This window comes from Papilio machaon, chromosome 18, assembly GCF_912999745.1.
Source record: "Papilio machaon chromosome 18, ilPapMach1.1, whole genome shotgun sequence".
Classification (NCBI taxonomy): Eukaryota; Metazoa; Arthropoda; class Insecta; order Lepidoptera; family Papilionidae; genus Papilio; species Papilio machaon.
In genome coordinates, this window is record NC_060003.1 from 7,326,574 (window position 1) to 7,343,005 (window position 16,432).

Here is a 16,432-nt window from a genome sequence, read left to right on the forward strand (position 1 = left end):
CCCGGCTGCGCTATTTTTTAACATTGCCACCTTTCAATAAACGTATTGGTACCAGGACTACATGAGAGTAACGATCGCGCGGCGAATAACAAAAACGAAAACTGACAACACTAACTAGTTAACTTTTTACTCGATGGCACACGACGAAAAAGAGAAAAACGATGTCTAGTGAACCACTCCGATCCCAAAAGGTCGATGCCAAAAGCGAAGTAGCCCTAAGTTCAAATCGGGTCAAACCGAAGACGTGGCATCTCTGACTAGTTATAAGCTTTACGGTAGTTTCAGTAATTGCATTTTCAATTATATTCTTTCAAAAAAATATTATGCTGAAATGAACGTTGATCTAATGCTAGTGATACAAATGTAAGTGAGCTTTTGCTCTTGTTCGTAAAATTGCGTACTTATCGCGAAATCGGCAATGGTAACGATGCCGCTCACGAGAGTGTGCAAAACTATACGACTGACACTGAAATACAAGTGGAACTGGTGCATTGCATGGTAGTGGTGCAGCTGCACGAATACACCACATGTGTGACGTAGCGGCGGGCGGCGGGCGGCGGGCGGCGGGCTGTGTACGGCGAGCAGCGGGCAGCGGGCAGCGGGCAGTGAGTAGTGTAGGTGTAGGGCAGTCGGCAGGCGCGGTGCGGGCTAATCGCACGTCGTTCGCTTTCGTCAGTGCGAGTGCGAGAGTGGGTAAACGCAGTTCTGAAGTCCCCGCGGGAGTCGAACTCGAACTCAAGTCTCGCAGCCACCGCCGTAACTCCGCCACTCGCCACCACTCATCTTACTAACGGACATTCTTGTATAGATTTCTGACGCGCAACAAATTTACGTAGGTAATTGTTAGTGTAAGTGTAAATTGTAATGATGGAAAAAGTGTCTAAAAGTCAATAACTGTGCCCGCGAAATTAGTGGATTGTATGTAAAGTTGTACAATTGTAGAAGATCCACCGGCTGTGATTGCTTGAGAGCGCTGTGCGAGACGGCCCGGGTTCGATCGACTGCTTAACCTCGACAGATGACCTTTTTAAATGTTGAGAAAATAAAAATGTTACTTATATTACTTGTCAGATTATAAAGTCACGTGACCCCAAAATATTATTTAATTGCGACTCGACGAAGGCACAAGTGTTGCGGGTTGCGGTTGAGTCAGGCTCTGTGACGTCACGCGGTCGCCTGACCCCCAAATTTTTTTTATGAATTGTTTTTGCAGAAGTTCTTTTTTCCTTAGCCCAATATAATATTTTCAAAGTAAATCTTTGGTTTTAACGTTTTTATTTTCAAACTATCGATCGCAAAGTATTTATTAAAAATCCTACTAATATTATTATAAAAAATGTTTGGATGTATGTATGTTTGTAAGTAGGTATCTCCAGAATGGCTGCATGGGTCTCATGGAATTTGGTATATATGTACAACACAGCCTGGAAGAACACATTGGCTACCTACGATCCCGGAAATTTGTACGGTTCCCGTGAGATACGTTTAAGTTAGGTATTTACTCGATAACTCAGCAGCGAATAAAAACATTTAATTGAAAGGCACAGATAAAGAACATAATAATCTTTAGTTACTCATAAGATCCTTTTCACTAATTCTGCGCAGACGAAGACGATGGCAAAAGCTGTTCTCAATAAAATAAAATACAATAAATAAAAACAAAGTGTTGAACATAGATGCAACTTATATAGGTAATTAACATAAGTAACGTAACAGGTAGTATAGTTTACGGAACATCGTACTGTTAACTGTTTGCTGTATAAAAAACAATTTTAGATGTAAACGGGCGTAAGGGGGATGCGGGGGAAGGGGACTGCACAGCGGGTAGATGACCTTGAGCCGCCAACATATTTCAAAAGAATTATAACAAATGAATTCAGAAGCCTCCAAGTAGGAACCTAGCGGGTCGGGCGCATCAATTTTCAGCAGGAAAACACTTACTTTTTACTTTACTTGAATATCAGAACATTTAGTAGACTAGGTAATTGGTCGACTTAGTGGTTAAGTAGTTAGTCACGTAGTCGGTCGAGAACTAGGTCGAATACTTGGTCCAGTATCTAATTAGTCGAGAAGTTAAAACAAATCTAAACGATTAAAATAAACATTTGTACATTTGTATGTCCAGGTGGGCGAGAAGAACGCAGGGTTCGCGGGAAGAACGGCAGCGTGCCCGCGGCCTGGGCGCAGCCGGCGCGGCTGCACACAGAGCGGTCAGTAACTCGCCCTCGACTCCATGCCCTCGTAATCGCTCTCGCACCAGCTCCCAGCCGATCTGATATCTCTAGGCTTTTATCTTTGATTATGTTCCAAAATAAAGCAGTCCTACCGAGAAGTATTCACGTTGTAGTAACAGGAGGAACAATGTATCTATTATTTTATCACTGACTGTGTTTTTCAATATAAATATTTACTTCCTTAACGCACAAACAAACTCTACTTTGTCAATTTAACCGATGTCTGGGAAAAATCGGAACAATCCACGGCCTTTTGTCATCCGTTTATCTTTAAAGTCTTTCGCCGACGTCTTTAGGCCCCACCCTTTCTTTTGACTTGTGGAGCTGAATTGACAGTTTCTACCTGCACAACTGTATTGCTATGCGCAATTCTCACTGACCCAGCACTGAAGGACAGACAACCCGCAGAACTGGAGGTCATCCTTCACAGAGAGCGCTGGCCAGCATCGGCGAGGAAGCCGGCTAATGATGTGTATCTCGGTCTTTCTAGCGACGCGACGGTGGCGCCCCCGACGCGACATGGCCGTGTTGCTCGCAGCGGCGCACGCGCTTTGTTTGTACTGTTCGTATTGTCCTGCGACATGTCACGCTCGCTTTTTGTATCCCTATACACGGTCACTGAACAAACATCGGCTACGACTAACTTGCATAACACGTCCGCACCTCTTCATATCTCTTCAACTCAAAATGTAACATGAGCGTCGCGGTCTGCCGGAGACTGCATATAAATGATATACATATAAGCAATTGGTATGCATTTTGTAGTATGTGTATCGTTTGCAACCGGTAGAGTACTTCTGCTCGAGATTCTGGTGCAGCGCGAAACATCAAATCAAAAACAGGGACGGTTCAGTCGTCGAGACAGGCGCAGCGCACGCACATTCTAAGTTTAGTCCCAACACATTCAGATACCTAACTCGATGCATTCATGTTAGTGTTCTGTCCGCGTGTTCTGTGCCCCGAGCACGAACGACTTGCGAAAAAGTATTCGTATCGAGATCGACAAAAATTTGTATGAGATTTGTACAGCGCCCCTATCGTGCGTAAAAGTAACTAAATTTGGGAGCACGAACGATTTTTGTTTACTTTCGTATCGCTAACGTATCGACAACTCTACGATACTCGAGACTTTATAAACAAAAGTGGCAGCACGAACATAGTTTTGAAGTATGGTATCGTAAATTTCGAAGGCTGGCTATCGAGTATAGTCGAATCTTTTGTCACTTAGAATTAGTCGGTGAGAAAAGTTTCGAAACATTTTAAACCGCTTTAAAAAACATTTTATTTAAGTATTAAGTATTTTTGTGTGTTTGTTAAAATGCAAAGGCCACCAATTTACCAACGTAGTGCTTTATTTTATGTTCTTGCTGCAAGATTATTAGAAAATGAGGGAATTGAACGTGAAACTAGGTAAGCAAATCTTATTTAATGTAATATTTAACTTTATACTATGAATTTGCTAGCCATATATAAATGTTATATAGTTGACTAAGATAATATATATTTACTAGCTGTCGCCCGCGACTCCGTCCGCGCGCAGTTAAAAAATGGGGGGGGGGGGTATGAATGTAATGTGTTTTGCATCAACAAATTATCAAAATTATTAAATTAAAAATATATTACAGGTTCTTTGCGCGCTATCTTTTTACGCCACTGGATCATACCAGCGGATAGTGGGAATGGCAAAGTATTTAGACCAAACGACAGTCAGTAAATGTGTCAAGGAGGTAACTGATGCACTTATCACACCCGAAATATTAGGTCATTTTATTAAATTTCCAAATACCAGAGCTGAGAGAGATATAATAAAAAACAAGTTAGTACATTACAACATTTTTTTATCATAGTTTTCAAATGTATTTAATTACAATTAGTAAATATAATTAATAGTAATAAATATATTACTTTGAAGAAATAATTAGTTGAAATATGAATTGTATTTAATATAAACATGATTCACTATGTAAACTATAAATCTTGATACACATATTGATATCTATTTTTATCTTACAGATTTTATGCTAAGTATGGTTTCCCTGGAGTGATAGGGTGTATTGATGGAAGTCATTTCCATATCTTTACACCCAATAAAGAAATAGAACATTTATTTTACTGTAGAAAGCATTTCCATTCACCATTAAAGGATCTCCTGTGCCATCACTATTTAATTTGTTAGTCAGTTCTTTCCACTTGATTTGAATGAAATGCCGACCTCGTGGACCACCAGAAGGTTTGGATAAATCTCCATTTCTGGAACAGAAATTGCGATTTCCATTAGCATTTCATCAGTAAGATCCACACACTTAGTATTGCAAATTAAAAACTTTTAAACTTACACTTCCATAAACTCCACCATCATCAAGTATTGCAAATGACTCGTTCTCATTATTTAAAACACGACACGAATAATTAATAATGTAGAATGCTTTCTAAAGTTTGTAAACACAATACTAAAACAAACTTAACCTTGGCGACGTAAGACGCTATGTCAAGTGGTGCCGTGTCGTTCAGAAACCGTAAAAAAATATAAGATATCCTATAAATATATATTTATAAAATATCCTATATAATATAATATAATGTTAGGACTGTTGAGGGTAGCCACACAAAAAAAAGGTTTTATAAGGAAGCGTGCACTGCTGCTCGAGGCAGTCTCTTTCTATCCGTCATTGCGGAACGTCTGACATTTTTGTTTACTTACGTTCGGTTAAAGTTTATACTACAGCGAGGATTATTATGAAGTAGAGTTAAATTCACTGTTTCGCTGTTAGTTTAATTCTTTTAAAATACTTTTGCATCAAATATCTTACATCAGAAGTGGGATAGGATCCACGTGATTCTATCCACTTTGCTCACTCTGTGTTTGTGTTTGCATTTTCGTGAAAATAAATGCAAAGAGAAAAATGTCAGATCGTTACCGTGATAATCGTTGTAGTCGTAGTAAGTTGAGTCGATATCAAAGTCGTACCAGTGTTCGCGAAACATGGGTAGCGTGGACCAAGCCGTTTATTCTGCATATGTGAATAGTGAGGCTCACGCGCTGTCTGTGTATTTCACAGCAGACAGGATTGTGGACGCGATCTATTCAATTTGTACTGCGGTAAGATCGAACCAATATTTTTATATTTCAAGTTTTGATGACAAATAAGTCAACATCAGACTTTTCAATTAATTTAAATATGTGTTCATTACTAAAGACTGAAATTGAATACCTCGATCAGTTTATTAGTGAGGGTCAGGTAAAACCGAGTCGTGGCAAGATTTAACACGTTACATGCCAACATGATTTTTTCATTTTAAAGTGAACTTGTAAGGCTAGTCGGTTGCGCTGAGCGTGTTAAGCCATTACCTGAGTCAGACGTATGTCATTATGTCGTAATAGTCATTGATGCCCTTTATTATTTCAGTTTGCTTTGTCCATGTATTGTCGAGATGCTTTGCGTTGCGTATACTGCGGGATACCCAACTGCAGAAGTGAGATTGTGAACGGAATGTGAGACGTTCTGTATTAGGAGATGCTTCTAGGGTATCTTCAGGACTGACAAACTGCGGGTTGCCATTAATATCATGTAGAGGACGGACTGCGGGACGCTTGCCCTACATGGTCTTGAGAAGTAAGGTATTGAACGGACTGCGGGACGTTCAGCATCTGGCATACTGCGGGCTGCCATTAATATCATGTAGAGGACGGACTGCGGGACGCTCCTATCGGCAACGGACTGCGGGACGCTTGCCCTACATGGTCTTGTGAAGTAAGGTATTGAACGGACTGCGGGACGTTCAGCATCTGGCATACTGCGGGCTGCCATTAATATCATGTAGAGGACGGACTGCGGGACGCTCCTATCGGCAACGGACTGCGGGACGCTTGCCCTACATGGTCTTGTGAAGTAAGGTATTGAACGGACTGCGGGACGTTCAGCATCTGGCATACTGCGGGCTGCCATTAATATCATGTAGAGGACGGACTGCGGGACGCTCCTATCGGCAACGGACTGCGGGACGCTTGCCCTACATGATCTTGTGAATTAAGGCATTGAACGGACTGCGGGACGTTCAGTATCTGGCATACTGCGAGCTGCCACTGATGTCATGGCTCGCATGGTCATGTGTCGAATGTTTTGAAACCATAAAGAGTTAGATCAAATAACCGAGGACACCATTATTGATATAGATGCAGATTTGGTCGGGTCTTGTGTCCTACTATGTAGCTGTGTTGTGCACCGCGCCGCAGCTGCGCGTGTCTACAAGCAGAGCGCCCGTCTGCAATCAGCGCGCCACAGCCGCGCCTGTCTTCAATCAGCGCGCCTGAGCGGTGCCTGTCTTCAATCAGCGCGCCTGAGCGGTGCCTGTCTTCAATCAGCGTGCCTGAGCGGTGCCTGTCTACAATCAGCGCCCCTGAGCGGTGCCTGTCTACAATCAGCGCCCCTGAGCGGTGCCTGTCTACAATCAGCGCGCCTGAGCGGTACCTGTCTACAATCAGCGCGCCTGAGCGGTGCCTGTCTACAATCAGCGGGCCTGAGCGGTGCCTGTCTACAATCAGCGCGCCTGAGCGGTGCCTGTCTACGATCGGCGCGCCACAGCCGCGCCTGACAACGAGTAGCGCGCCAGTGCAGCGCCTGTCGACGAACAGCGCACCAGTGCAGCACCTGTCGCCGAGCAGCGCGCGCCAGTGCAGCACCTGTCGCCGAGCAGCGCGCCCGCATAGCGCCTGCCAACGAGCTGGTGTCGAAAGACTTTATGCCATTGTTACAGACGAATTCCAGTGTTGAAGATGCTGGAAGAACGAGCCCGAGGACGGTCTCATGTCAGGAGAAGCCGTGTTAGGACTGTTGAGGGTAGCCACACAAAAAAAAGGTTTTATAAGGAAGCGTGCACTGCTGCTCGAGGCAGTCTCTTTCTATCCGTCATTGCGGAACGTCTGACATTTTTGTTTACTTACGTTCGGTTAAAGTTTATACTACAGCGAGGATTATTATGAAGTAGAGTTAAATTCACTGTTTCGCTGTTAGTTTAATTCTTTTAAAATACTTTTGCATCAAATATCTTACAATAAAATATCCTGTACTTTATTCAAAGTTTTTCTATATTTTAAGGACTTGGTTTTAATTTAATTTACACTAAATAGGCCGTTAAGCTTAAAATAATAAAAACTTCACTAATTCGTTCAGTTTTCGGACGTATAATTCATTCAATAGAACGTTCATTACGCTCACAAGGGCTCGTCCTTACTTACGTTAGGATGACGTCACTAACGAAATCGTATCGAGCTCTCGATAGTCGACGGAGTGTGCCTCGTGCTGCCGCCTAACGTAATACTCCGTTATCGTATCGAGGACTCGATACCTTAACGATACGAATTCGAAAATTATTCGTGCTCGAGGCTCTGTATGCATCAGCGATGTGTATAAATAAAACATGCGCTGTACGCTCACACGCCGCGCCACCACCACCGTCGCCGACGCGGCGTCGTAGCGCAATGGCTGGAGGTTTCAATTAAGTTTAAATACTATTTGACTTTTATGTAAGTGCTGTTTGGTAGTTGACGGCTAAAAGACAGAGGCATTACTCTACACTTATATGTATATGTTTACTATTTATTAATATTACTAAGCATTTATAAATTTCAAACACACCGGTGGAACACATTGAAAGCCCGTTTCCATTGAGTCAACAGCAACAGCGGCCACCTCGAACAGCGCTAGTCTTTAATTTGCTTATAGTTTTTTGTAGTTTCAAGTCATTTAAAAATACGGGCTTTCTCTTCTAGTTGTAAAGGTACGAACGTTATCTAGCATCTACCACTAGCACGGCTAACACATCAGTCCGGCGCTAGCCGACACCCCGCCTCGCTCCGCACTCCACCATCGTAACACGCGTGACCCCGCACCCTGTACCGGTGTGAATAATAACTGCGAGCGGTAAACATATTCGATTACGAAAAATTCATTGTTGCTCGGCAATGGTGTCTGCTGGCGCCGGTTAGTTCCGAGAGCGCGATGAATGTTGCGCGAACTAGCACTACCCTGTTTGCGCTCACTCCGTTCATAATACACGATTATTTAAATAATAATTAGAAAAGCTGTAAGAACGATCGATACGTTGGTGAGGGCAAGCGGAGGCGAGTCGAACACGCGGGTCGTCGTAACAGTTTCGCATTGTTTTGACATTTCGCTCGAAATGTTTCTGAAATAAGTAGTGTTAAAATTAATATAGAACATCACAAAAAGTTTTATTAACATGGTCGCCAGTGTCTCGCCCCTGCTTCGCCCGGGTGGTAAAGAATTCATTTGATCCCTTTTCTGTCGTATCCTGTCCTCCGGCAAAAACATTGTAAAAACAGCCGCGCCCGATCCGCGAGCTCATTTTTCGGTTACGTCAGGCAGCCCTGGAGCTCCGCGGGGCACACATGCAGAAACATTGATACAAATTATAAATTGGGCCGATCAAATTAAGCGAAATTAAGGAAGTGAAGCTATATATATATATATAATAATTCGCATAAATTTAAACACCAAGGCGGTACTATTTACCAAATGCGGGAATGATTGGGACGGGGATTTTCACAATTCACTTATAGCTATACTTATAGAGAACTAAATGATGTACATACGTGTACGTATTCTTGCGGGTGCAAAATTGTTAGTGGGTAGGTATGAAATTTTTTCACTGAAATGTCTTATATTTAGATTTTCATTTGGAACAAGCTGTATGTAGATATAATAAAAAGTAGGTATCAGACTCAATGGGAAAGCAGATAACTCATACTAAATATGTAAATAACTTTCATATTTGCAATGATTCGCTCCGTTTGCCGAGGCTCATGTCTCCGCCGCCCGCTGCCGCATCTCCGCGCCCAGTGATGCGCGACTACCTCGGGCATATATTACAATTGAATCGAGTGCATAAGATTGAAGAGAGCGGGGCGCTTCGCTCTGGGCATTGGGCTCTGGCTCTATACATTGTGCGCTGGAACCTGGCTCTCCGTAATTTGCATGAGGCTCTGAGCACTTTGCTCTGCTCTCTGAGCACTGTGATATGGGCTTTGTAGAAGATACACAGAAATCTCAATGACGCGATATTTTCGAATGTGAATGAGCTGTCAGTAATGTTTTTTTTTCTGAACCTTAGAAATACTCATTTTTATTTATTTATTTTTATTATGCATAATTGTAAAGTTTTATTTATATCTTTCTGATGCAGAAAAACTACTTATGATAACGTTGAAAGCGGTGAAAAGAAAGCAAACAATACGATGAGGCCCCAAGCGGGCCGAGAGAAGATCGTGGCGCCGCCCGGCTTGCTCCACCGCCGCTACTCCGCACCGGAAACTGTCATGCGCAAGTAGGTGTCGACAGAAAAACAATAAGAATTTTATGAAACTGCCAATAGGAAATGAGACGTAACTCGTTAAACATGAAATATGTCCACAACTCAGTATTTTTTTTATTGCTTAAGCTGGTAATCACTCATGTGTTGGCTAGTTATTTTTTAATCTTATTTATAGGTATCGCTTGGAGCAACTGAAAGCCCAGGAATCGAACCGCACCCCCGAGATGTGCACTTGCGCCCTGAGCGATGCCGAGGCGGGGTCAGCGGGGACGGCGCGGCGCAACCGCGGAGTAGTACGGAGCTCTGCGCTGCTGCGTCGGCTGCGCGGCCGCGTCACCTGCACCTGTGCCTGTCGCTGCACGCCCGCCTGCCGTTCGCTAGACGCCTCCCGCTCGGAGCTACGCCCGACCTTTTCCGCTTCCGCCTCCGGGCGTACCTCACCTAAACGGCTACTGCGGGTGGATTCGAGCACCACACTGTCCCCACTCGGCGTCTCGTCCGCCGCCGAAAGAGACGCGGCGATTTCATCATTAACCGATACGTACGTTGGAATCGGTTCTGCTTCGGAGACGAGTTCTAAAAACGTATCAGAAACTGGCCTCCGAGGTTCCGGAATCATGGGCGACGCAACGCCAACCGTCGGCACCGACGGCTGCGGAGAGTTGCACGACGGAAGCTCATTCGCCAATTCGAGCGACACGTTCACTGTTACCACGTGCACGACGAGAGACGCCGCGCGGATGACGCCGAGCTCGGCCACTGCTAGAACTGATGATGGGCAGCAACGCGGCAATGACCATCCTAGGGAGAGCGCAGTGACGACGAGACCGCGATCGTACGATATCCTAGAAATCGTCGTGTCGGAATCGTTGGACACTAATTACACTTCAGGGTCTAACGTGTCCTTTTCTGACTCTGCACAAAAACGACAGGAAAAAAGATCGCCAGAAAAATACAATTCATATAAAGACCTTTCAGGTGACGATATCGACGAGTACGTTTCTGGAATATTAGTAGAAAGCTTGAATTCGTTAACCGACCAATTGGAATCTATGAACGCATCATTCGGGGCCAATGGAAAATTGAATATTATCGAAAAGGAGATAAAAATTAAATTACAAAACACGGGGGTGAACACCATCGTGCACTTGAGCCCCACTTCAAACAATCAAATAATATTTGGTCACGAGGAGCTGTGCAGCAGCGACGAGCGACGCGAGAGTTGCGACGGACAAGGCGCGCCCTCGCCGGCCCCGCGCGACCAACCCGCCGGCGCCAACCGCCCCGCGCGCCCCGCGCGCCCCGCCCTCCCGCACCACTCCAACAGCGCGGTATTACAACAAATACAAAGACTGTTTCAGGACGACTTTCAAGTCCTAGAACGCGATGCGCTTTATTCCAATGAAAGTATGTCGAGTATTTCTCACATAGAGATATCTAAGGCGAATGTTTATGTGGAAAACGAATCTGCCTCATATTGCACAACGGCAGAAGCCATCGAAAAGCCTGCGAGCTCCGTGACCTCGGAAGTGATAAGCGGGGTTGGAGCGAGCAACTACTATGAAAACATCGCGGACAACGCACTTGTGGCTCGATTTTCGGCTTTTCCTCACTCGGAGTCGATGGAAGTAAACACTTCGTCCTCAGAGGATCCCGATATGCACGGCTCCGAATGTGCGAGTCTCGTGGACAGCTTAGACGATCCCAATTCACCGCGATCGATTGCGTTCAGCAAGTCCGCTAGCAGAAGAAGCGAGCTCGTGAGATCCTCCATCGACGTCTTAGATCTGTTGCCCGAAAACGCATGTCGAACAGAGAGCGCAGCATCGAAAGACAAAGGGGAAGCCTTTTTTGTTACGATAAAAGATGACCATTGTGAATGTGACCGTGAAAGTAAAGATATCGTAGTGGCGGACCACATGCCGGAAACTATAAAGCAAAGATTGTACAGGAGACACAGGAATAGAGAACTCCGGCTGGAACGCGCGAGGCGCTGCAAGGCACAGCAGTTGCGTCGCGAGCTGGCCCACCAGCGCCACGGACACCTACGTAGCGCCAACAAGGAGGTAGAGCGAGAGGGCATTTCCCTCGTTAAATCTTTAATCGATGATGCAATATTAAAAATTATTCAAGACGAGCTTAAATGTATGAGGATAAAACAAAAGTCGGTCCTGATGGTATCAGCAAAGTCTGATGAATCCCTGTGTGCAAAGAACAGGAAGAAAGACGTCGACCTTAGTAGTCATTGTAAAAAGTTATCCAAAAATAGTTCATCGCAGTCGTGTTCGGAAGGTATAGACAAAAAATATCGGAAAGAAAAATTCCAGATACGCGGCAAACTGTCTCTTCAGGCCTATCCGTCGTCGCCGCGTGATGATAGCAAGTCAAAAAGAATTTATCAGAAATCCGAAATACACGATGGTAAAAGGTGCATTGAAATCTTAGAGATATTAGAGTACGTCAGCAGTTCGGCGAGCTCCCCCGACACGAGCAACTCTGATGAAAATCACAGTGCAAAGATCAAGAAGTCACGAATCCCCGTCCCAGTATCAGATAGAGTAAGCTCCCAACAGATTAACACTAGCAAGAGCTCGGCCGCTTCCTCTGACGCCACTTCCATCAACATCCCTTACAACATGGAAAGTATGAGCGTACATTCACCGAGTGCAGCGCGCGATGTGATCGTGCGGGCTGACGCACATGCTGACGGAGCCGCGGCCTCAGCCCGGCGGCGCTCCGCCACGCCCCACTGCGAACCACGATCTCGATCGAACTCTCTCCGTTTCAAACGTGTATTCGATATGATCCCAGAAGAAAAAAGCATTGCGAGCGTGGAATCGGTGAGTGAGGACCATATGCACTGTCGACGGGCATCGTTACCGACCTTAAGCGACAACCCGTCTCATGTTGAACAAGAAAGCTTTAAAAAAAAAGAAGGAGTCTTAAAAATAAACTGCACAACTACCGGAATTGTGGGTGTAAATTCTATATCGGATTCAACGACTGGGAAAGAGACGAGGAGCGCCGGTACTTCTCCGATGCCCAATAAAGTAGTACATCGCAGTGTATTGACGCAAACTCACGCTGTAGGGTCATCGACCTCGCCTAACCGATCTGCGGGTACGAGCCCTATTAGAAACATGTCCATGTCTACGCAAACTCTGTCGCCTCGTCGAAAAAGTACTCCGAACCAATATCCGAAGATTAAAATCCAACAAGTTTCACAAAGTTTGCAGCGTCGGCGAGAGCAGTCGCGCGGGCCGTTCGCGCAGCAGCACCCGCAGCACCCGCAACCGCCACGGCCGCCAGGTACAGCCCGCTGGTGCGCGTCGTCGTCGCCTCTCGTCCTCACCACCACCTCTTCGATTCAAGTAGAGTAGCCAGCACCGCACCACAACGTGCCGACCGTTGCACACTACAATAAATTAATAACACGAAATCACACGGCGACTCATACCGCACTGTAGAAATGTAAATAAATTAAATATTCGAAGTAAATCTTTGTTTCATTTTTACCAAGGTGGAGGTAACGGACGTAGGGAGAAGACGGTTCGACAGGAGGAAGGTGTGCGGCTCCCACTTTGCGGCGCGGGGGCGGGGGCTGCAGGCGGTGCGGGCGGTACGGCGGACTGCTCCAGCTCCAGCTCGAGCGAGTCAGGCGGACTGCTGTGTGCGCTGGCGCCTGGCTGGCTGCACGCGCGACGCCGGCGCCGACGCCGCCCCGCCGGCGACGAAGGTAGCCCGTCCCGCGCCCCCCCCCCCCCCACTTACCAAGCCAAAGGACCGCTTTCACCTATTCCGTTACTTTTCCACTCTTTAACTCATGCGAGATACATGTCGACTTTTAATAATAGTTACTTAAAGTGGAGATGTGTTTCAGTTTTGTGGACGTATTTCAAAGCATTTTAGTATTGACGGCCAAGGCCACCTATTTGTGTTTCAGGCAGTTTTTGGCAACGATGTGGCGATGTAATTGGGTGATATTTGATTTGAGGTTATTAGTTTCTGTTCACTTATGGCACAATACAACACGGTCACTAGTTACATATTTGGTATTGCGTTATTATACGGAGTGATGCGGTCTTAAGTAGAGGGATGTGACGAGGTCGGAGGTGTGTGCAGGGCAGTGGGCGGTGACCGTCGCGGGTTCGTGCCGCGCCACGCTACCCACGGACGTCGAGATGCGTCTGCGCTTCCCGGACACCGCGCTGGCACCGCGGGCCTGCCCCCCGCGCGCTGCACAGCCGGCTCATCCTCTTTGCCGAGCTGTACGTCAACCAATTACTAAAACAAATTAATTGTCAAATTATTCTGAAATGCGGTTTCTTCAGAAGTTTTTTTTGACTCAGTTTACTATAACAAAGCTATTAACTAAAGTGTGGCTTCGTAATAGGCGTTTGAAGTAACGGTGAAATCTGTCGCGCTATTAATGAGCACATTTCTTGAAGCTGCGGATCAGCCACAAACTTTGTACTTAATTTTGAATAGCTCAGAACTTTTGTGAGGCTATGGTTAAGATATGAAGTGGATCGATGCAGGAGCGGTGCGTCGGTCGCAGGTCTACGCCGGCCCGCGTCGCGCTCGCACTCACAAAGGAAGCCTCAGGTGAGCTGCCGCTGCGCTTTACGCCACCTCGACACTGAGCCGCAGACGTTATTACTTTCATATTTTATTAAAATTAAGATAACTACAGTTCAGAAAGCCACGCGGTGATAAGTGGCTCCTACCTTAGGAATTTGTAACACATTCCTTAGATGTGAAGTGAATAGGGACTAGAATTGGCCTCCTCATCAGAAGAACCGAGGAAAAACCTTGCACTTGACGCCTGGTTTGTGTGCAGTCGAGGTATTATGCACCAGTGGATATGCCACTAAAACTGATAGACTATATAAACTTAATCCTTTCAGACACTTAAATGCAAACTTTTTTTAAAAAAATATCTTTTCTTTCTTTTTTTTTATAAAAGCAGATTCTTCAATTCTTGCCTCTAAGAGTGTGAAGAAATCAGTGGACTCTCTTCCCGAGGTGGAGACCTTCCGCGCATCCCGCACCAGCACCAAGCATTCGGTCAAGGTAAAGAACTACCGGCGCCGCGGCTGGCTGCCGAAGCGACCGCTCTCAATGCCATTAATCCGCAACTTTTTTTTTTTTTTTTTGGTTTGGTTTGGCTTATTAAAGTCCCAGGTCTATCGTGATCGCCGCGGCGTTCACACGCCCCTGTCTCGACGTCGCTCCTTGAGCGAGATAAAGATATGAAGTTGAGATACGTCATTCTTGCTTGCTCCATAGACGATTTAGGGGAGGCAACCAGTGGACGACGCGACGATCACGAGGCGGGATGGTTTCGGGTGGGCTAGGAGATGCCTAGTAGTCGTTAACATTGTCCGTTTACACAGACACGGGTTTGGATGTCAACGTATTATTAATATCCCGAAGGCGGTTGTTTCAGACGCGGCGCTGCTCCCCGGCCTGCTGGCTACCCGACCGGCCGCAAGACGGCGCCCGCCCTTTGCCGAGGTACGCCCCGCTCTGGCCAGCTTCGTCCTGCAACTTACCACTTCACACCGCTCCTTCGCGCTCCCTAATACTCGTTCCCGCCTTGACCTTTTCGCCTGCTTCTTTTCTACAACATACATACACTATAACCACTTAAGGTAAAGATGAATAGAAGAAAAATATTCATTCCATGATCAGCTCACTATACGTCCCCACCGAGGGGATCGAAGCCTCCTCAAGATAGGGGTGACTAGGCCATAGTCAACGACGCTGGCCCAGTGCTTGTTGGTTGATGTTGTTGGTTGTTGCATCACGATGCTTCACCGTAAGGCTAAATGCACATATGTAAATCGAAAATCGAAAAACACATTGGTACATGGCAGGATTCGAACCAGGACCTGCAGATTGACAGTCAAGAGCTCAACCAATGAGCCAACGACGCTCTAAAAAGTTTTTTTACTATCGCCATCGTTGCTCCTCGATGAGAAACGTGCAAGTTGTAGGCATGTGTAGAACACTGGGTACAGAGATGTCATGCACCGCGCAGAGTCAGTGAGGCGTTGTCGGTGCGGGGCGCCGCCATCGTGCCGGCCCGCAAACCGCGCCCCCCACGCCCTCAGCGGCCACCGCGCCCCATCATCACCAGCGACCACCGCGACCTCTGCGGCCTCTGCGATCGCCAAGCCCTAAACCACCGCACTACATAAAATGTCAAATAAACAATAAAAGTGTAAGAATTATTGGTTCTTTATGTTTTATTTTCTTTAAACTCCTATGACGTCTTCCAATCCATCTTGATGGGCAAAGCCGCTGGAAAAAAGATATGTGTTGTGTGTCGAAAGAAGTCATGGCTACGTAATATTAAAGGATCCCACATATAACACAATGCTTTCACCATTATGATAAAGTACAAAATTAAAAACATACATAAAGCTGGAACTACTATACTAAAACTAAACTCTCTGACCAAACCCATGTCAAGGTTTTTTTTTTTTTTTTTTTTTTAAAAAAATAGAGGATGCAGAGTATGCTAAATGGTTAGGCCTTCGATAATAATCGGAGAGGCATTTTGGTGGAGTGCAGGGACGGTAGGTAGGTAGGTAGGTAGGTAGGTAGGTAGGTAGGTAGGTAGGTAGGTAGGTAGGTAGGTAGGTAGGTAGGTAGGTAGGTAGGTAGGTAGGTAGGTAGGTAGGTAGGTAGGTAGGTAGGTAGGTAGGTAGGTAGGTAGGTAGGTAGGTAGGTAGGTAGGTAGGTAGGTAGGTAGGTAGGTAGGTAGGTAGGTAGGTAGGTAGGTAGGTAGGTAGGTAGGTAGGTAGGTAGGTAGGTAGGTAGGTAGGTAGGTAGGTAGGTAGGTAGGTAGGTAGGTAGGT

The 16,432-nt window shown here is 45.8% G+C and overlaps 2 protein-coding genes across 2 annotated transcripts; both read left to right on the top strand.

Moving 5' to 3' along the window:
- Positions 1 to 605: 605 nt before the first annotated feature.
- Positions 606 to 15,813, top strand: LOC106711478 (serine-rich adhesin for platelets-like). The gene is made up of 10 exons (XM_045682062.1): positions 606 to 836; positions 2,126 to 2,210; positions 9,438 to 9,578; positions 9,742 to 12,875; positions 13,087 to 13,262; positions 13,658 to 13,834; positions 14,105 to 14,171; positions 14,536 to 14,639; positions 15,016 to 15,083; positions 15,610 to 15,813. Exons 3-10 carry the CDS (start codon positions 9,490 to 9,492, stop codon positions 15,767 to 15,769), a joined length of 3,975 nt encoding a protein of 1,324 aa, XP_045538018.1. The 5' UTR covers positions 606 to 836; positions 2,126 to 2,210; positions 9,438 to 9,489; the 3' UTR covers positions 15,770 to 15,813.
- LOC123721927 (putative nuclease HARBI1) lies at positions 3,187 to 4,471 on the top strand. The gene is made up of 3 exons (XM_045682061.1): positions 3,187 to 3,644; positions 3,853 to 4,050; positions 4,248 to 4,471. The coding sequence occupies exons 1-3, from the start codon at positions 3,553 to 3,555 to the stop codon at positions 4,408 to 4,410; spliced, it is 453 nt and encodes a 150-aa protein (XP_045538017.1). The 5' UTR covers positions 3,187 to 3,552; the 3' UTR covers positions 4,411 to 4,471.
- Positions 15,814 to 16,432: the final 619 nt, after the last annotated feature.

What these genes read in the sequence shown, in the direction of transcription:
- LOC123721927 (XM_045682061.1), top strand. Translation starts at nt 3,553, where the DNA reads ATGCAAAGGCCACCAATTTACCAACGTAGTGCTTTATTTTATGTTCTT. An exon ending in GGAATTGAACGTGAAACTAG is followed by an intron (nt 3,645 to 3,852) that starts GTAAGCAAATCT and finishes AATTAAAAATAT; the next exon opens with ATTACAGGTTCTTTGCGCGC. An exon ending in AGAGATATAATAAAAAACAA is followed by an intron (nt 4,051 to 4,247) that starts GTTAGTACATTA and finishes TTTATCTTACAG; the next exon opens with ATTTTATGCTAAGTATGGTT.
- LOC106711478 (XM_045682062.1), top strand. Translation starts at nt 9,490, where the DNA reads ATGAGGCCCCAAGCGGGCCGAGAGAAGATCGTGGCGCCGCCCGGCTTG. An exon ending in CCGGAAACTGTCATGCGCAA is followed by an intron (nt 9,579 to 9,741) that starts GTAGGTGTCGAC and finishes TCTTATTTATAG; the next exon opens with GTATCGCTTGGAGCAACTGA. An exon ending in GCACCAAGCATTCGGTCAAG is followed by an intron (nt 14,640 to 15,015) that starts GTAAAGAACTAC and finishes CGGTTGTTTCAG; the next exon opens with ACGCGGCGCTGCTCCCCGGC.